At 50.3% G+C, this 20,878-nt stretch overlaps 1 protein-coding gene across 1 annotated transcript; it reads left to right on the top strand.

Annotated features, from left to right (window-relative positions):
- Positions 1–487: 487 nt before the first annotated feature.
- Positions 488–15,186, top strand: LOC308532242 (galectin-9-like). Its single transcript, XM_081109589.1, has 8 exons — positions 488–869; positions 4,416–4,507; positions 7,997–8,198; positions 8,977–9,087; positions 10,100–10,195; positions 13,688–13,723; positions 14,266–14,298; positions 14,578–15,186. Exons 1-8 carry the CDS (start codon positions 831–833, stop codon positions 14,584–14,586), a joined length of 618 nt encoding a protein of 205 aa, XP_080965715.1. The 5' UTR covers positions 488–830; the 3' UTR covers positions 14,587–15,186.
- Positions 15,187–20,878: the final 5,692 nt, after the last annotated feature.

Raw genomic sequence — 20,878 nt, 5'->3', positions numbered from 1 at the left:
AACCTGTGACCCTTGGCTCCGTGGGCTGACGCTCTAACCACTGAGAAAAAAACGGCCAGGGCTCCTCTCCATATTCTAAAGCACAGAAAGAAAAGGGAGAAAGGAGGAGCGAGGGAAGAGAGACGAAAGATGTAAATTCACTGAGAGGGAACTCAGAAGCTCCCTGGATACCACTATAATGGATATCATAACATCCATGATGAGGTTTTCTATTTGTAAAACACCTTTTTTGACATGGTGATGTATTTATAAGAGGAATAGAATTTTAAAGGAGAGAAATACCTTTTTGTGAATCACAATGTCCTCACTGAGGTCAGGCTGCCACTAGTGAGCCCTGTGACCTTGGACATGTCCACTAGCTTCTCTGAGCCTCAGTTTCTCTGTGTGGAAAGTGAGTATAACCAGGCCTTCCAGCACCACCACCACCCCTCCCTGTGGCCCTGTCAAGTAGCCCATTGTTTTCTGGACATTGTCACTGAGCATGCTCAGGAGACACAGCCATACACCCAGGGGCAGCAGCCTCTGAAACTTGCTGTCATGTCAGTGGCCAGACTCTGAGAACCTGTACACTAACCAAACCCGATACAGAGAGGAAGGAAAAGTCATTGGAGTGGGAGTGTTTGCTTACCTGTCCCTGAGCCCCATCCTGGCCCCTTCTCCCCCAGCACTTTCCCTTTCTCTTTCTCTAAATGCATGTCCTCTTGCTCCTGGCTCCTCCCATTGAATAACTGCCAAATAGCTTTGTTTTGTTTCATAGTAAAGTCCTTCCCAGTGCAGAGAACTTCCTGGTTGGTGTGAAGAGCAGCCGCGACCACAGAGGTGGTGGAGAGATGGCCCCCATCTGCGACCAGCTTTCCTTCGTGAACCCAGTGAGTTCCCAGGCAGTGGGCACAGGCGATGGTACAGGGTTGAGCTGGCTGCCTTGCCAGGGAAGCCGCTCTGGGTCTCTGAGGACACCAGGCAGGGGTGGCAGGGGGTGTGTGTGGGCAGACATGCCCGATGGGGCAATTCTGACACAACCTCTGCCCCAGGCCGGTCTCACCTGCCTCTCAGGACCGAGGGATGATAATCACCCGCATTGGGGCATTGCACAGATGGCGCTGAGCTCCCTCTGGGCGCCTGTCCTGCCCTGGGTGCTGAGGGGAGAAGGGCACTGGTTAGCCCTGGGAGGGTGGGGCTTTGTTGGAATTAAAGGGGAAGTCAGTAGGGCTGCCCGGGGAGCCCAACAGCCCGGCTTTGGCACTGACTTAGGAGATGGCCTCCCTGGGTTCAGCTGTTTCCTAGCTCGGTGACCTCAGGAGAGGTGCTTTTTCCTCTCTTGGCCTCCGTTTCCACATCTGTAAAATTGGGGTAATCCTTGACCTGTCCCCCAGGATTGGGTAAGGATGCAGGTAGCATGTCTAGGGTGTTTGAACAGTGCCTGGCATGCGGTGGGGGCCTTTGAAGCGTTGCGCATGATTAGGAGTCTGGGGGCAGCAGGGAAGACCTCCTGAGGGGGTGTCTGCTCCCTGGGGGGTGAGTTATCAGGGGCAGGTCCAGGGTGTGTGCAGAGGGGCCCTCTGGGGAGTGAGAGAGGACGGGGCGGCCCTGCAGTGTGGGATGCAAAGGGCTGCCTTTCCCACCTTTTCCCATGTGTGGCCCTGTCTGGGTGGCTGGGTAAACCCTCTGAGCTTTATTATCCCCGCGCCATCCATGGGAACCTGAGGCTCAGAGGCGTCGAGGCCACTTCCCAGACGTCCCAGATGGTCGAGGAGGAGGGGCCTTGATTTACCCCAGAAGGGGCGGTGCCCACAGGGAGAGCAGTAATGGGGAAGGCAGGCAGGTGGCAGCCCCAGGCCCAGGAGGTCACTGTGCCCTGGACTGGCCTGTGGAAGCCTCTCCCAGCCTCAGCAAACAGGGCCTGGAGGAGGAGTGAGAGAGCGCTTCCTGGGTGGGGTGTGGGAAGGCGGGTGGCCTCAGGGTGAGAGCGTGTCCCCTTAGGCTGATTGTAAAATGGGAGATCCCAGCCTCCTTCCAGGCACTGCCATTTTCTTATCTTGGTGGCTGGTTTTTAGTTTTCAGACCTTGGATTCAAATGCCAGCTGTTTCAAATTAGAATGAAATTCCTGCTTGTGTGGCAGAGAGTTCAAACAGGGCCTGGAGTACAAACAGGAAGGGGATGGGTGTAGCCGCCAGAGGCGGGAGGAGAGCCCTTCCACCCCATGCAGTCACCCTCTCCCGGGAGACCCAGTGATTTCCATCAGTCAGCATTCACCTCCCTCTTCCTCCAGCCTGTGCCAGGAAGCGCCCCCGGCCTGGCTGTTCTGAGGACCAGGAGGGTCTGCTTGGGGGCCTCAGCCCCATTCCTTGCCAGACCCGCTGGCCTCATCTGGCCGCGCTTCCTCAGAGGCCAGGGTGGACGCTGGAACCACAGGCAGGACAGGACGCTGTTTGGTGGGGGAAGCCCTCAGGGAGCCAGGAGCCAGGATGTCTGTGCTTCATCGTGAGAAGCAGCCTGTGTGGGGCTTCACAGCATGGGTGCTGGGACCCACACCCCACCCTATTACTGACCAGCTGGGTGGCTTTGGGCAAGTTACCAGACCTTCTGTGCTCAGTTTCCTCATCTGTAGGGGTGGCCCTGATAATGGCCAGGGCTGTTGCCAGGATAACTAGGAACAGCCAGGGAAATGGGCCCCAGAAACACCTCAGAACCCCTGGGGCAGCAGCCTCTTTGCCTGGAAGGCTCCCACTGTCCCTGCAGTGAGCCCCCTGTACCATCTGTGGCTGGGTGCCCGCTGGGGACACTGGGCCTCCAGAGAGGAAGACGGGGAAAGAGTCTCAGCCTCCAGGCCTGGCCAGCAGCTGAGAGCAAGCTCTGACCCACAAAGGGGTTAATCCATCTAAATTAATTAATTCGTTCAGGTTAGAGCTGAGAGAATGTTGTCCCTTTAGTTGAGAGACATGGTGTCTACTTTGTCATGGTCTCTGCCACTCCCTATTGCCCCTACCTGACAATCTCCCTCCTACACATCACCTGCCTGGCTCCTATAAGCATTTCAGTTCTGTAGGGAGTTGGCTTAAAGGAGAAGTTAGAGAAGACGTTAACTACTAGAGAAATGTGAAGACGTTACTACTAGAAGACGTTAACTCCTAGATTGACTAGGAGCTGGAAGTTATCTCCTAGGTCCGTGGTCGGCAAACTATGGCATGCGAGCCACATGCGGCTCTTAGCCCCTTGAGTGTGGCTCTTCCACAAAATACCACGTGTGGGCGCACGTACAGGGTGATTGAAACTTAGTGGCCCATGCCCAGAAGTCGATTTTCGGCCTGGGGGCGTCTATTTTGAAGAGGTACTGTTGATATTTGGCTCTGTTGACTAATGAGTTTGCCGAACACTGTACTAGGTTAATGCAGGTTAAGAGTACATTAGATAAAAGGCATCCTGGAGGTTAGCTTAAAAGTCATGAAGAAACCAATTTGGAATTTTGCTTAGAGAGACCAAAAGGGAAGGGTGTGGTAGAGACACCTACTATGTGCCAATCTCTTCCTCAGACTTTTTCTCACTAACTCATTGATCTTACGCAGAAGGTAGGAGGTATCCCTATGTTACAGATGAGGAAACTGAGGCAAAAGAGGTGACATGAGCTTCCTGAGGTCACCCAGGAAATGAGCAGCAGAATTAGGCTCCAAATCTAGATAATGCCTGGCTCTAAAACAATGCAAGCCTCACCATAACCATTGTCCTTCCAAGTGGACAAAATGGGCTCTATGGGGCTGAGGAGGAGTGCAGACACCTCACTAGGGCCTCAGAGGTTGCCAGGGCCTGGGGAGGGACAGGGGAGCAGGAGCCGGAGAGGAGGAGGCTGCCGTGAGGCTGCAGAGCAACCAGGTGCTACCTGAGGTGGCTGGGAGGACAAAGGTCATGGACACACTGTTCTGTGGTGGGATGGGCAGGATGCCTTCTTCTTGGCCTTCTCAGGAAGCAGAATGTTTATCCTTTAGAATAGGCTGCTGGCCTCTTTGGTCCCTTGGGTTTCTGAGTTTTCAACCAGGGCCCTGGGTCTTTGCTAAGAGCCTGGCCTGTGGTCCAGCCGCCCCTCTCTCTACCCTGGTTCCTTCCCCTCTCGGGGCCATTTCATGCTACTTCCTCCTCTTGAAAGCTGCTACTTACCCTTAAGAAAGGTCAGCTCTGGGTTACATTGTCTCAGAGCCCAGCGGTCTCCTTATCAGTCTCAGAATGAACGTGTAACTCCCCGGATCCAAGTCGGCTTCCTCACAGGTGGGAAGTTCCATGAGACAGAGACTCCAGATGCCCAATTCACAGCTGAATCCAGCCCTTGGCATGTTGCCCGACACACCAGGCCGGCCACTAGCAAGTGCCAGAGGGATTGACAGAAGGAGCAGGGCCCTAACTGACTGCCTTCTTCTCCCTGCAGGTCGTCCCCTTCTCTAGGGCCACACCAGGGGGCCTCCAGTATGGACATCAGATCACTGTCAAAGGGATGTTTCTTCCGTCCTGTGGAAGCAGGTACCTGGAAGTGTTGTTTCTCTCCAGCCTTGACCCTTAGCAAAATGTCAACTGTCTGCTCAGGGTGGTTCACCCCACACTCTCCAAGCCGCCTGTGCCTGGCTCAGGGGATGCGGGATGTGTAGGGCCTGGCCCTGCCAACACTGCATGCTACCCCTGCCCTCGGCCAGTAGAATGTGGAGACCATGAACATAGATTCCCCATAGACACAGGGAGCTCATAGTCTAAGGCCAGCCCCAGGACAGATCATGGGCTAGGATCGAATTTTGCACAGGAAGACTCAGAGATGCCTCCTTTATTTCCCATAACGGCCTTCATTCACATCAAAGCCCTCATTTGACTGATGTGGAAATCTTTTTTTATCTGTATATTTTTTAATTTAAAATCTTTATTGTTTGCAGTATTACACATGTCTCCTTTTCCCCCCAATGACCTCTCCCTAGCCGCCCCCAACCCCCTGCACATGCCCTCACCCCCCTACTGTCTGTGTCCATTGGTTATGCTTATAAGCGCACATACAAGTCCTTTGGTTGATCTCTTCCTCCCACTTCCTCCCATGTGTTCCCTCTGAGGTTTGACGGTCTGTTTGATGCTTCTATGTCTCTGGATCTATTTTTGTTCATCAATTTATGTTGTTCCTTATATTCCACAAATGAGTGAGATCACGTGATATCTATCTTTCTCCGACTGGCTTTTTGCTTAGCATAGTGCTCTCCAGGTCCATCCATGCTATTGCCAATGGTAGGAGTTCTTTCTTTTTTACAGCAGCGTAGTATTCCATTGTATAGATGTACACCGTTTTCTAATCCACTCATCTGCTAACGGGCACTTAGGCTGTTTTCAAGTCTTAGCTATTGTAAATTGTGCTGCTATGGACATAGAGGTGCATATATCCTTTCTGATTGGTGTTTCTAGTTTCTTGGGATATATTCCTAGAAGTGGGATTACTGGGTCAAATGGGAGTTCCATTTTTAATATTTTGAGGAAAGTCCATACTGTTTTCCACAGTGGCTGCACCAGTTTGCAATCCTACTAGCAGTGCACAAGAGTTCCCTTTTCTCCACATCTTCACCAGCACTTGTTGTTTGTGATTTGTTGATAGCCATTCTGACAGGTGTGAGATGGTACCTCATTGTCGTTTTGATTTGCATCTTCCTGATAATTAGTGACTTTGAGCATGTTTTCATATGTCTCTTGGCTTTCTGAATGTCCACTTTGGAAATGTGTCCAATTAGGTCCTTTGCTCATTTTTTGATTGGATTGTTTATCTTCCTTTTGTTAGTTGTATGAGTTCCCTATAAATTTTGGAGATTAAACCCTTATCGGATATAACATTGGCAAATATGTTCTCCCATGCAGTGGGCTCTCTTGTTGTTTTCTTTTGCTGTACAGAAGCTTTTTATTTTGATGTAGTCCCATTTGTTTATTAAAATATCTTTTTGTTGAGAGTATTACAGATGTTCCTCTTTTTCCCCCTCTATTGCCACCCTCCATCCAGTTCCCACCCAGCCCAAGCCTTCACCACGCTATTGTTTGTGTCCATAGTTAATGCATATATGCATATAAGGTCTTTGGCTAATCTCTTCCTCATCCCTCTCTGAGATTGACCAGTCCGTTTCATGTTTCCATGCCTCTGATTCTATTTTATTCATCAGTTTATTTTGTTCATTAGATTTTTTTGTCATTTATTTTGATTTTTAGATTCAATTTTTTGGTGGCTATGTATTTATTGCCATTTTATGGTTCATATTATTTTTATTTTTTTTTCTCTTCTTAAAGAATACCCTTCAACATTTCATGTAATACTGGTTTGTTGGTGATGAACTCCTTTAGCTTTTTCTTGTCAGTGAAGCTCTTATTCTGATCTTCAATTCTAAATGATAGCTTTGCTGGGTAAGGTAATCTTGGTTGTATTTAAAATGCTTAAATTTGCCATCAAACGTAATTTTTAAAAAATATATTTATTTGTATTGATTTCAGAGGGTGAAGGGAGAGAAGAGAGAGAGAGACAGAAACATCAATGATGAGAATCATTAATCTGCTGCCTCCTGCACGCCCCCTACCCAGGACTGAGCCCACAACCCAGGCATGTGCCCTTGACTCAAATCGAAACCTGGAGCCTTCAGTCTCCAGGCCAATGCGTTATCCACTGAGCCAAATTCCCTAGAGATTGAATGTAATTTGATCTCTTTCTGTTTTAAGTTCCTTCTGGAAAATACTAAGTCATTTCAAAATACTAACATCTCAGCACTGTTTCCCACCCAAGAGGAGACTTTGAGGAACAGGGAAGAGATTGTACAACTCCTCATATGTACAAGAGCCCTGTAATACTCCAGCAGCCCTGGCTGCCCTCTGCTTAGGCCCAGGTGGTGTGGAGGTATAGGGCTCTTGCCTGATTTGGGTGGGGCCCTGCAGGAATTGAATAGAATGTCTATCTAGGGCCACCTCTGGGCTTGGTTCAGACCTTGGCCCTGTGGGAGATGCAGAAGACACATAGGCGGGTTGGGGGCTTCCTTGAGTGCTGTGCATTAGTTGGGGACACCAGAAGGACCCCAAGATGCAGGCTATGAACCATGCTCCTGCTGAGTTCAGGGAAGGCTTGGAGTAGACAGTGACCCCTCAGATGGGACTGGTTTTAGGACATGTGCCTGGGAAAGAGCAGAGCAAACATGTATTGTGTCCCTTTCATGAGCCTGGCTCCTGGGAAGGTTCTTTTGTTTTAATTCCTCACCTTAGAGCCATAGCTATCCCCAAAGGAAGTTTTGAAGGTTAGGGCTTCCTTCTGAGGAAGGAATGAAAATGTACTTTTGTGGAGGATCCTGAACACCTCATTAATCATCCCCAGTGGAAGGGAGTCAGCCCCGCCCTGGGTACTTTGACACCAGGTAGTGTGTTTCAGAGTCACCCCAATAACTAACATATGAGCAGGGGTCAGGGTGGGACACACACCAACCTCCGACGAGGGACAGACACACATACCGGAAGTTCTCGTGCCTGGAGAGCCAATATTCATTCCATGCCTCCCCTGCTAGATACCGTCTTTGTAGGTAAAGTCCATCAATGTCACATGTTCTCTCCATTTGTTCTCTTCCTTCCCAACTGAGCAGCCGTGGGCTGTCCTCTAACCAGTGCCCACCGGGCGTGAGAGGCTCTTGCTTCTGGGCATGTTCCTGGATTGGCATCTTCACACAAATGAGAAGTCAGTTTCCAAGACCCAAGCTTCCTGAGGCTCAAGTCCACATTGTTCTTTACCCAGTTCCTGCTTATTTCTGGAAAGTCACGCTGGAAAGGGAAAAATGCAGTAATTACAAAAAAACACTAAGTGCAAATTAGGTAAACACAAAGGAAGGCAGCACAGAGGGATGGGTGCCACCTGCCACCCATGTTGTAAGCAAGTTGCCAGAGACACGTGGAAGTCAGAGGCCCCGGGCCCTCCTGCTCCTACCTTTGTCAATAAAACAGAATATTGTCTCATTTCCGTTCACCTAGGTTTGCTGTGAACTTTCAGACGGGCTTAGGTGACAATGACATTGCCTTCCACTTCAACCCTCGGTTTGAAGAGGGCGGGTATGTGGTCTGTAACACCAAGCAGAAAAAATGGTCTAAGAAGGAGGAGAGAATGATGACAAATCCTTTCCAGATGGGAATTCCTTTTGAGATCAGCTTCCTGGTGGAGAACTCTGGATTCCAGGTGAGCAGGATTCTCCTCCCTCCCTCTCCTGCTGCCTGTCCCCCTGCCCTATCAGGCCTGGAGAAAGGCCGGTAAATAATTACCCAGGCAATGCCATTATACAGATAAGAGGAGCTTACACACCCTCACCTGCAGCTGCAGAGCACCTGTTGATCTGTTACCAGAAAATAAGAGCTAGGTAAGTCCCCACCTGCTCTTTGCCCTCGGGTTCCAGGTGACTGCCATCCTCTGCTGCAGGCTCGCCCCCTCCAGGTCCTTGACAGCATTTGTTGTCGGTGATGCTGTGGCAGCCCTTCTGCAGGCCCAGGGGCGGCTCAGGGCTGCATGGTGTGGTCATTGCTCTGCAGGCAGAGCAGTGCTGCTGGGCCCGGGGACAGGGATGGCTGTGTCTGTGCTTCTCTGTGTGAACGGGATGCTCCCAGGCCTCCGTGTGCACCCTGAGGTGCCCTCTCCTCTGCTCCCATGAGCACTTTATGGGCATTTAAATGCGCATATTGGAATGGCATCCCAGGTGAGCTGAGAAAGACAAACCTAGAGCAATAAACAAGCAAGAACTCTGAAGCCAAAACTAGAGCCAAGTGGTGGCCGGGTTTGGCTGCATTTGGGATCACATGTGTGTTCCTGTACCTGGAGCAGCTCTGAAGGCTGGGCCCCAACTACAGGGGATGGAGGTGAAAACCAGTCAGGTCTTAATTTGTAGAAGCAGGGGTCCTAGTGCTCAGGTGTGCTCCCCACCCTGTCTGGGACCCTCTCCTGGACTATGTACTCCTGTTGGCAGGTGAAGGTGAATGGAAAGGACTTTACGAAGTACACACACCGCGTGCCCTTCCACCGCGTGGACACCATCTCCTTCACCGGTGGTGTGGCGGTGACACAGATCAGCATCGAGGTTAGATTGTCCATCTGGCACTTGTCCCACTGTCTGGGTGCAGGGGCCCTAGCTATGCCTAGGCCTGTGGGGTGGGTCCAAAAGTTCCAGTCAATCTCTCACTCAGGTGACTCTAGGGATATACCTTTGGCTCCCCCATCATGCTCTTTCTGTGTCACTGTCTCTGTCCAGAGCACCTGCCTCAGCCTGACTCCCTCCCCTCTTATCTGTCACTCTGTACTCCCAGCCTTGTTAGGAGGCCATGTGGTCCCAGAGAGAACCCAGCTTGGGAGTCACACTGAATCTAGCTCAGACCCCAGCTCTGCACTGTCATCAGCTGTGGGATCTCACACAAGTGAGTCTGCCTCTCCCAGCCTCAGTTTCCTGATCTGTGCAAGGGGCATAGTCACAGCCTCCCCAGGAGGTATGTGTGGGCTCAATGAGGCGATACATGTCAGAGGTCACGTAATGGCCCTCATGGGCCCACAGCAGGGTCTACTGGACTCTCTCTGTGTTTTCCCATTTTTGAATGTGTTGCCAACATCTACAAGGCCAGGAGCAGGTTTGCATTGTGGAGCTGATGCTGGTGATGGCTGCACAACAGTGTGAAGGCACTGAATGCCCCTCCAGTGTACTCATGAAAATGGTGAAGGTGGTAAATTTTATGTGTATTTTACCAAAAATTTTCCAGGTCAGGTGATATCACATGGAAATCTGAATGTCTGGCTTTTTGTGAAAACTGGGAAGATTGGGGTATGCCTGGCCCACATTCCCACAGGGCCCCAGGCGCCTGGAGTGGAGATGTTATTTCCACTTCGGTATTTGAGTGTGCTCCTGAGATGGGAAAAGCACACAGTAGGCCTGAAACAAATATGAGCTCCTCTCTCTTTGGTCCCATCTCTTACTCTCTCCCTCTCACCTACCCTGTCCCTGCCTGCCTGGCTTCCTCCCTCTTGTCCAGGCCCCTGCCTTCCCTCTCTTCCTTGGCTCATTAAAGCTTCTCTTCCCTCCATGACGACTTTTGTTTTAACAGGACACCCGCGCAGTCTGTCTCCAGAGGAAGATCTCTGAGGTACAGTCCTACCCCAGTCCCTGTGTCTCACCTGAGTCCAAAGAGCAGAAACCAAAAGTGAGTTGAACATGGACACCTGGGAGCTGAGCAGTCAGCAGGAAGGACAGGGTTCTCAGAGAGGCTACTTCCAGCCAGCAGGAGGCCAGGGGATCTAAGCCCCATCATGCCCACCCACGGTTCTCTATCTCCATCCACCAGGCACCCAGGCCCGAGACCTGGGAGGCGTCCTTGGTTCTCCCCTCCCCTCCTTAATGTCCCCCCAGGGCACCAATGCCTCTCCTTCCTGAAGCCACTGCCATGGTCCAGGCCACCCTCCCCTAACCACCCTCACACCCATCCACTGCCACAGTAACCGTCACATAAGCAAATCTTATCTCATCCTCCTCATGCTTGAATCTCTTAAAGGCTCTAGGCTCAAATAAAGCTCCAACTCCCCAGCTGGATGTGCAGAATTCTCCCCAGTCTTGCCCAGCCCACCTCCCGGCCTCCCACTTCACCCATGAAGACCCTCAGTCAGCCTCCACTGCTCAATCCAGGCTCCTTCTGGCCACCACGCTTTTGCATCTGCTGTCCTGGTGCCCAAAGTATCCTTTGCCACCTCACCCAGCCAGCCCCTCACTGCCCTTCAATGCCCTGCTTCAATGGGGCTCCTCAGGGCATCTTCCCTGCCTGGCAGGTTGCTGGATGCCCCACCCTCTCCCTGACCTGCTGCACTATTAACAACTCTGTGCAGGCCAGGCACCATGTCCAGTTGTAACTGTACTTACATGTCTGTCTCTGCCATTCCACCCCCTCTTTCCCACAAACCATAAGCCTTGAATACTGACTTGTCCCTTTCTGTATCCCCAGCACTTTGCAGGGAATAGAACAGAAGCCAAACCCAAGCTGGGAGCCAGATTTTGCCAAACACCACCCAGCCCTTGGCTGAGTGCCTTCCTGGTTCCCCCTGAGAGAAGGAAACATGGCTCAGTCCCTTCAGCAGCCTTCCCCGGGGAACATGTGTGTCCTTCACTCACTGCCATGCCCTTGACCCTTAGCCCCACCTCACGGGCTTTGTCATCCTGGTGCCCAATCATTATTGCCCAAAATCTCATGAAACTCTCCAGAGCAAAATACAGAGACAGTAAGACAGGCTGTGCTCAGGCCTCCACTAAAGAGCTGGCACTAAGATGAGAAAAGCACTCAGAGGCCCACAGCAAACATGAGCTCTTCTCTCTTTAGTCCCCATCTCTGTTATTTTCTCCCTCTTGCCTACTCTGTCTGTCCCTGCCTGGCTGGCTTCCACCCTCTTGTCCTGGCCCCTGCCTTTCCATTCTTCCTTGGCTCATTAAAGCTTCTCTTCATCCCATAGCACCTTTTGTTTTAACGGGACACTGGTGATGTCCCTGTGGTGCAAAATGGTCAGACAGCTTGCGACCTACTGGAGCGCAAGGAGCAGAAAGCAAAAGTGAGTTAAACGTGGAGAACCTGGGAGGCTGAGCAGTCAGCAGGAAGGACAGAAGGTCTGAGAGAGAGGCTAGTTCCAGTGAGCAGGCAGCAAGGGCCTACAGGCCCCTGCATGCCCACCAAGGTTCCCTATGTCCATCCACCAGGCACCCAGGTGCCACAACCTTTTCAGTGAGGATTCAGGATCTGGTGAAGGGGCCACACATAAATGGATAGACTAGATAAGAAATATAAGTTTAGAATGCATGGTGGAACGAGGCGGAAACCTACTCTCTAGTGGAATGGCTCTCTGAATCTCCAGACCCAAAGCTTTTTACTAGAATATACTTTTGCAATTTAGCAAAGCAAACAGACAGCAATGGTAAGGTTTGATAAACAATAAAAGGATTATGTGCTTAGAGGATTGCCTTCAGCCATTCAGCCAACAGCAGGTAATAATATACTGATTCTCAGCCCTTGCTGAATATCAAAGTCCATCCGCCTTCTGATGGACTTCTGGCATTTATATGTTAACTACTTTCAGAGCTCCAGTGGCTCAATCGGTTAGCGTACTATACTTATATGTTAACTACTTTATGGTCTTTGCCTCCAGCATCCAGGCCCCTGATCTGGGAGGCATCCTTCATTCTTCCTCCCCTCCCTCAATATCCCTCCAGTGCACCAACGCCTCTCCTTCCTGAAGCCACTGCCTTGGATTAGACCACCTGACTCCTCACTCCTCACCCCCTCACACCACCCACTGCCAGAGAGACGTTTCCAAAAGCAAATCTAATGGCATCTACTGCCTCCTTACAAACCCTAAAGGCCCCGGGCTCAATAGAGCTCCAGTCCCTCAGCTGGATGTGCAGAATCCTCCCCAGTCTTGCCCAGCCCACCTGCTGGCCTCCCACCTCACCCACCAAGACCCTCCATCAGCCTCCACTGCTCACTCTAGGCTCCTTCCGGCCACCACACTTTTGCATCTGCTGTCCTGGTGCCAAAAGGACCCTTTGCCACCTCACTCCAGCCAGCCCCTAACTGCCCTTCAATGTTCTGCTGTAATGTGGCTCCTCAGTGGCATCTTCCCTGCCTGGCAGGATGCTGGATGCCCCACTGCCTCCCTGTCTCAGTGGACATTTCACAATTCTATGCACACGAGGTACCATGTCCTGTTGTAACTGTATTTACATGTCTGTCTCTGTCACTCCAACCGTCCTTCCCCAAACCTGTGAGCTTGGAATTGTGACTTGTCCCTTTGTGTATCCCCAGCACTTTGCCCAGTGCCTGGAGTGCAGTAGGGACTGGGTCAATGAATGAGGGGTGTGGTTTGCACAGTCAGTAGAAGAGGAGACCAGTCAGGGCAAGAAGACCAGTCTGCTGGGTGGGGAGGGGCCTCGGGCAGGAAAAGGAGCAGGGCCTGGCCCTTCTTTGGCCACTTGAGCAGTGGGAGCAAGGGCAAGGGTGTCTCCCTACCCAGCTTCCTGTGGCCCATCACGGTGCATGGTGGGCCCCTGCCACCTGCCACACTGACTTTAGGATGGAGGAGCTCCTGGGAGCCTTTGCAGGGCAGCCCGACTTCGGCCCTGGCCTTGGGAGGACGGGGTATGCTGATACAACCAGACACAACGGGGTACCATTTTGTATTTAATCGCTTGCTACCTGGACAGGATTGGGCAAGGTGCTTAACCTCTCTGAGCCTGTGCTCTCACTGAGCAAAACTGAAGCTAAGGATGCCTCCCTCATAAAGCACTGAAGCCAGAGCTTGGCACACAGTAGGCCTCACTAAATACTAGTTTTCACCCTCCTGGTGAAATAGGACACGGCAAGTAATGGTTTTGCCTCTGGGAGCTGAGGTGATCTGTATGTTCTATGTCAGACACATCCTTCTCGCTCTCTAGAAGAGCTGGCGGGATGTTCCCTCTCCTCCACCCGCCCCCTCCCTGTTCTTAACCATAGTTACCTGGGATAGTGGGTGAGCATCTGGGCACCACGGGCTCAGGGAGGCTTGCTTGGGAGCAGGAAGGAAGCGTGAGTCTGGGAGGCATTTCTTACCACCATTTCGGCTGTCATCTCCCCGTCAAGTGGCACCAATATTAACCAGCATTTTTTTTTCGTCCCCTTCAGCCTCCAAGTTACTGGCAGGCCACCATGGCTCCCATTGTAAGTCTCTTGCTCTCTCTTTGGAAACCCTTCACTTTGGTTCTTCCTGTGGGTTAGAAGGAGGGGGCAGGACCAGGCATCAGGCCTCTGCCACAGGGCGACTGGCTCAGCTGAGGCCCGACCCCTGGGCCACCCTCCTGATGGTTGTGGGAAGGGAGGATTTGGGGGAGTAGGCGTGGTTGGCTGGGCTGATGAATTCGGAAACAAGCTGAATTGCCCAAGCCGCTGCCATTCTGTGGACAGTAAGGCCCACAATTACTTCCTCCTTCAAAGTGAAATTAGAGGAATTCCCCTGTGAAGGAAGATGGGCCAAAGGCCACAAATGAAGCCACATTCCTCTCCAGAAGGAACTTTTGCCCCTACCTCATCCCCTTAAGAGGAGAAACACCTCTACCCTGCAATTTTCAGAGTCTGGTCTGGGCTACTGAGAGGGTTGCCCACTGGCAGCTGCTGGGAGGGTGTGTGTTAAGTGGTGCCCTCTGGTGGCAGATGTCAGTCTTCAAGCTGGCGAGAGCAGGTTTTTAACCATTTCTTTCTTCCAGATGCAAAAGATCATCCCTGGACTCAAGTGCCTTGTAAGTCTGCCAGCTCAGTCAGAGCACAGCCCCACTCCCTCCTGCTGGTACAAGTCAGCTGGGAGCCCTGGAGTTAGTGGAGCTGCCTGTGGAGGGGCTGAGGGCAGGTGGCCATGATGGTGTCTGGGAGGCAGGAAGTTCCACCAAGGCTGACAGGAGAGGGCAGGCGAATGGGAGAATCCAGGGGCGGAAGCCTCACACTGGAGCATCCCCCCTACAGTGCATGGGGGCCTGGGGCAGGCGCAATCCCACACTGAATTCCTGATCTCTTTTCAACAGAATCCTTAATCCCCCCGATGGCATACTCCATCCCCCCTGGGGGCCACCATCTTGAAACAGCAAAGGCCAACCACTTCCTTTGAATTAGCCAATCAAGAAAGACTGTGCACCTGAGCTCCAATCAAGAGCAAGGCATCAGGGATTATAAAGCCAAGCAGACCCCCTGCTCATGTGTGAGGACTTCCAGACCATGTGTGCGCACCCTTCTGGGTAGAAGTAAAGATGTTTGCCTTGCTGCCTGGCTCCCGAGTATGTTTTGTATTGGGACCTCTGAATTTGGGGCTTTGCCTTCTGAATTGGGGGTTTGCCTTCTTTCTAACAGGTATAAATACTAATACAGTAGAAGCTCGGTTCTCAAACTTAAATCATTCTGGAAGGCTGTTGGAATATCGATTTATTAAAAAACCAAATCCAGCCCTGACCGGTTTGGCTCAGTGGATGGAGCGACGGCCTGCGGAATGAAGGGTCCCAGGTTCGGTTCTGGTCAAGGACATGTACCTTGGTTGGGGGCACATCCCCATTGGGGGGTGGGGGGGGCAGGAGGCAGCTGATCGATGTTTCTCTCTCATCAATGTTTCTAACTCTCTATTCCTCTCCCTTCCTCTCTGTAAAAAATCAATAAACCATATAAAAAAACAAAAAAAAAAACCAAATCCATTTTCCCATGAGACACAATGTAAATTGAACTAATTAATTCCAGGTCCACAAATGAGTCCCTGTTTTAACCTTTCTTTTATACGGTACATGTCTAATGTACTGTTTCATCTATGAACTAGCACTTCTTTTCTTAAATGTACCTAACCTCCCCTAACCACCATGTTCAGCACTTTTTTCAGGGTGTCTCTGGAAGTCAGCATGCTGCATCTTCACTTTTTCACTGAGCACTGCCTCAGAGATGCTGTCACTGACTAACTGCTTTTCATTGATCCAAATCAGCAAAAGTTTTCTACCTCTTCAATGACCTGTCATCATGGTTGTTTTTTTACAGGCTTAGCAACATTAGCACTCTTGATGGCCTCTTTATGTTTTGAAATACTCCTAATCATCCATTTCACCAGCTAGGAAAGAAAAAACCACAAAAATATTCATAGCATGATTTCTTGAGAGGTTAACAACAGGAGGGTTAGGGGAAAACTGAATCTCATTCTCTCCTTTGATTGTGACCTAAGAGATGCTTTTGTCATGCTGAGGTCTCAGCATGAAAGGGCTGTCAGGTTGAGAACCAAATCTTGTTCACCAGGAAGACATTTTTCCCGTGAACATCTTGATAGAGAAGTGAGTTGTCAGAGATGGAAGACCTCTGAGACCTCTGAGAAGGTGACTGTATTGCATTGTTTCATCTACACCCGAGGCCTGATGAACCACATATGTCTCCCTACAGTCACCAGGGCATCTCGTGTTAGAAATGCTCTTAGCCAGTGTCTCGGGGATTAAACAGACGTTCCAAAATGGATTGACAAGGCTCTCAACTTCTGCAGAAGGGTACAATGCCCCAGCAACAATAGGGTGGGCAAGCAGAAAGAACGGGCAGTCCGTCTCCTTTGATCCCTGACGTGTTACTGCACTGTACCCTGATTGGCTTGAAAGTATGGTTTCACAGTCTATCACGAATATCTAACTTGAGGAGGGCAGCGCAAGTTACAAGTGGGGGCTGATTCAAATGCCTGCCTGGAAATGGTCCAAAACTATGTCTTGTCTCCTACAGGAATGTCTGTGGTTTTAACTACCTGTTAGACTTTAATTGTCTGCCAGGAAATGGGGGAGAGCTATGCCTTTGTCTTTTCTAGAAAGCGAGGCCTGGGTAGATTTGAGCACAAAATAAAGGGTTATAAAAAAAAGAAATGGAGTTAATATGTAAACTATAGCTTTGATAGGAAAAACTTCCTAATTCTTACATCTCTATCCCCTCATCCCAGAGTGTCAGGCTCTCTCACATTCTCCAGGACATTGGGGTCCAATGCCAGACTTTGCTCCTCTGACCCTGGCTTTCTGACTTTGGCCCCTCTCTTTAGGGGGACACATTCCTGACGGTGTCATTGTCACTGAGGAAGCGAAGGCCAGGGAGCTAGTCCTATGGCTGGGAGGCCCGAGCTGGTAGATTTCACTCGTTTACCTCTCCTCCTGCCTGTCACCCTGCGCTGTGCTCTCCACCTGGACGGAGAGCCTCCCCTTAGCACAGGAAGTGGGTGCCCTGGGGCCTCCCAGGGGCAGTGTCCTCTCCCCGATGAGGACTTTCTGGAGCCAATAAAACCCCTTGGAAAATTCAGCATGGTACCTTGCTTACCCACAGCCATGCCAGGTGAGCAAGGAAGGCCCAGGAACCTTGATATATTTGGGGACCTTTGAGAATTCACCCAAATCTATAGGTATCTCAGGTGAAGTCTGATGACGTGTCGTTGGTTGGGCTTCCTGGCCTCAAAAATCTTCTGAACAGCCCAATCTGAGATTCAGCAGAGATTCAACAGATGAGGAACATAAAGAGTTAAAGGAGAGCCCATAACCATCTCTTCTGTCTGTTCACATAACATGGCTGTAGCAAGATTGACCACGTACAGGCGGGGAGGGAGGGAACCCTTTTGCCACTGAGTCTGGTTGCTGCCTATAATGCCCTTATAGGTCTTATAGGTGATCTCCATGTTTCTGAGTCAGAACTCCTGAAGCATTTCCATTACTTTCATATGTGAAAGGGAAGAAGGGAGGTGTATAGCTCAGATGCCCCAGAGCAGGAGCTTCAGACAGCACTTCCTTGAGAGCCTCTTCAGCTTGTTTCCCTGCAGGGCTCCGTTGGATTGGAGCGGGTTGGTCTGACTTGAATAGGGCGTATAGAGGCTGGGCCAGCGGTTCTCAGCCTGTGGGTCGAGACCCTTTTGGGCGTCGAATGACCCTTTCACAGGGGTCGCCTAAGACCATCGGAAAACACATATATAATTACATATTGTTTTTGTGATTAATCACTATGCTTTACTTATGTTCAGTTTGTAACAATGAATTTTAGGGTCACCACGACATGAGGAACTGTATTAAAGGATCATGGCATTAGGAAGGTTGAGAACCACTGGTCTAGTCGCTGCTCCTTCCTCCATTATCTGGTCTTGCAAGACTTGGTTACCTAAGTACTCCCATTTTACAGAGGCCACAAACCATGAACAAATACACAACCCCCAGAGGGGGTTATCAGTGCTGGTGCCAGGCCAGGTCTTTAGGTGTGGTCTCATGGCCCCCATCCCAACACACGGGGCTTTTTGCAAAGCCCACCAAAGGTCGGGAAGTGCAATCCATATCTGGGGGACAAAGAAACCAAAAGGTTATAAAGGGAAAGCTTCCTCCATGTTGGTTTGCTCAGGATTTGGAGAGAAACAGTCTCCCCTGAGTCATTGTACTAGTACATGCACAACATCTGAAAATGAATGTTTTTTTTTTCCTATGTCTCCAAGTAGTCGTGTGTACTTTCCGGTCGCCTGGTAAATTCTGTAACATGACCACCAACCAGATCAAGTTCCAGCAAACTTCTGCAAGGACAGAAAAATAGCCTCTCTTTTTCTTTGCTGTGGCCTTCCATGTTTATGAGAAACACCTGGTAATTAAACCCCAAGATGGTTGGATCCTCTGTTCAACCTGTGGGGCAACATAAGCTATTCTCAAGTTACATTCTTGCATCCTCCTCATACCTGCTGTTTCCACAATTCAGGGATAATTCACAAGGAGTCTCTAGTTAGTAGAAAGCTCCCAACCCTCCTCCTCTTTCAGAGAAGCCTCTTGAACTCTATAACATTTGCTCTAAGCGTGATAAGTCACGTCCTTGGGACATCTGATGGACTGTCTCCTGGAAAGCAAACAAACTTTTTAAGACCACCCCCCTGGTATCTGCTCAATTTCAACACAATCTCCCACCCACCTCCTGCTTCCTTGTTGCTTAGCAACTGCAATTGCTTGCTCTTTAAAAGCAGAAGCCACTCCTTGTTCCCTGCCCTGTATTGACTAGCAATACCTGGCCCTCTCCTCCCTTGGAAAGTGAAATAAATGTCCTCACTGCATCTGTTCCCTTAGTTGTGAATTCTTTCCTAGCCCGCATCATCAGCCAAACCTAACAATTTTCAGCTCCCAGAAGACTCCCTCATGCCCTCCCAGGTTCATTGTCCAATCTGAGGTCACCGAGGTTTCCTGTGCCACAGCTCCTTTTGGTTGCTGGGGCCTTTCCATGGTACGAGCACCATCACTTGTTCCTTCTTTCTCCTGCTGGTGCACACTTGTGCTAGTGCACAAGTTTGGAGCTATAGGAGAGAAGCTGTCATGAATGTCTGTGTTCATCTCTCTTGAGTTGTTTTCCAAAGTTGTGTTATTTCACACTTCAATCAGCAAGGAATGAGAGTTCCACTGGATCCAGGTCCCCATCAGTGATGGCATTGACCCTGGTGTCCCTGCTGCTGGAGAGGACAGCAAAGAATTTCCCTTCCTTGCCCTCCTTTCTGCTCCAGCTGTGCTGTCTGCACCTTCAACTGGTTAAATTCTAGTTGACTCAGGATATAATGGGAACACAGGGTGGGCCAATGACTTCAGTTTACAGGAGCATCTCAAAGAAGTCAGTCTTTGCAAATTCTAGTGCATCTAGACAAGGCTCAAGAAGGAACAGAGGTACAGATCTGTGTGTAACCTTGGGCACCTTCCACCAACATGGCAGCTATCTGACCTTTAACTGTTCATTCAGGCTTGTCTGATGTGGGGCGCGGCTACAGTGTTTTGGCCAGGTTCAAGCCTCGGACTAATGAAAGGACAGGGTCCTCTCATTGCCACGTGCAAGTCCCAGCTGGAAGGGCAGGACCCTCCCAGCACAATCATAACAACGGCTGTGGTTGTAAGCTTGAACCTATGGTCCGAACACGTGGCCACATGTGCCTTGTGATAGAGTTCAGGTGCATGTAGTTGAGTAGGGTTGGAACTCAGGAGAATGCTGTAAACAACTTGATTTCTCTCCTTTAAAATTCTATTCCTCTTATAAATACATCAACATGTCGAAAAAGGTGTTTTACAAATAGAAAACACCTCGTGGCATCTGCTATAAAATAAAGACACGGCTTGTGGGCGCTGGCTCCTCATCAGGGAGCAGCGTCCCACCGAGACCCAGCTTTCATTCTCTTGTCTGTCTTTTCTCAATCCTTTCACCCCCCCACTCAGGATCGCCTTTGGCCATAACAGTCTGATAGCTCATTGGCTTTCTCTCTAGCAAATTGCAGGGACCTGCTTGACTTCAGGTAAGTTCATTGTCCCCTCTGCTCTTCTTTCCAATCTACTCCTTGGACCCAGCCTATCTTGCTAGTCTCTGTTTAATCATTTCCCTTAACTAGGCGCTGAAGTCAGTTAAAGGCAGTTTATTTAATGTTACCCTGCCCTCCACTTCATTTGGAATAGACTTCTCTCTGTTGTTTGTTTGTTTTTTATATCCTCACACGAGGATTTTTTTCCATTGATTTTCAGACAGAGTGAAAGGAAACGATGGGGTGTGTGTGAGAGAATTCAATAGGTTGCCTCCGGCACACACCCCAACTGGGGCTGGGGATTGAACCTGCACTGGAGGTACCTGCCCTTGACTGGGAATGGAACCTGTGACCCTTGGCTCCGTGGGCTGACACTCAACCACTGAGAAAAAACCGGCCAGGGCTCCTCTCCATATTCTAAAGCACAGAAAGAAAAGGGAGAAAGGAGGAGCGAGGGAAGAGAGAAGAAAGATGTAAATTCACTGAGAGGGAACTCAGAAGCTCCCTGGGTACCACTATAATGGATATCATAACATCCATGATGAGGTTTTCTATTTGTAAAACACCTTTTTCGACATGGTGATGTATTTATAAGAGGAATAGAATTTTAAAGGAGAGAAATACCTTTTTGTGAATCACAATGTCCTCACTGAGGCCAGGCTGCCACTAGTGAGCCCTGTGACCTTGGACATGTCTCTGAGCCTCAGTTTCTCTGTGTGGAAAGTGAGTATAACCAGGCCTTCCAGCACCACCACCACCCCTCCCTGTGGCCCTGTCAAGTAGCCCATTGTTTTCTGGACATTGCCACTGAGCATGCTCAGGAGACACAGCCATACACCCACGGGCAGCAGCCTCTGAAACCTGTTGTCATGTCAGTGGCCAGACTCTGAGAACCTGCACACGAACCAAACCCGATACAGAGAGGAAGGAAAAGTCATTGGAGTGTCTGCTTACCTGTTCCTGAGCCCCATCCTGGCCCCTTCTCCCCCAGCACTTTCCCTTTCTCTTTCCCTGAATCCATGTCCTCTTGCTCCTGGCTCCTCCCGGTT

The sequence above is a fragment of the Myotis nattereri genome (genome assembly GCF_964212035.1).
Source record: "Myotis nattereri genome assembly, chromosome: 16".
In the NCBI taxonomy this organism is placed as follows: domain Eukaryota; kingdom Metazoa; phylum Chordata; class Mammalia; order Chiroptera; family Vespertilionidae; genus Myotis; species Myotis nattereri.
The sequence above is the reverse complement of the archived record's forward strand: the minus strand, read 5'-3'. Positions and strand labels throughout refer to the sequence as shown.

Excerpts from the sequence above, each read along its gene's own strand:
- LOC308532242 (XM_081109589.1), top strand. The coding sequence starts at position 831 with ATGGCCCCCATCTGCGACCAGCTTTCCTTCGTGAACCCA. Across the intron at positions 4,508-7,996 it reads CTTCCGTCCTGTGGAAGCAG|GTTTGCTGTGAACTTTCAGA; the intron begins GTACCTGGAAGT and ends CCGTTCACCTAG. Across the intron at positions 13,724-14,265 it reads AGGCCACCATGGCTCCCATT|ATGCAAAAGATCATCCCTGG; the intron begins GTAAGTCTCTTG and ends TCTTTCTTCCAG.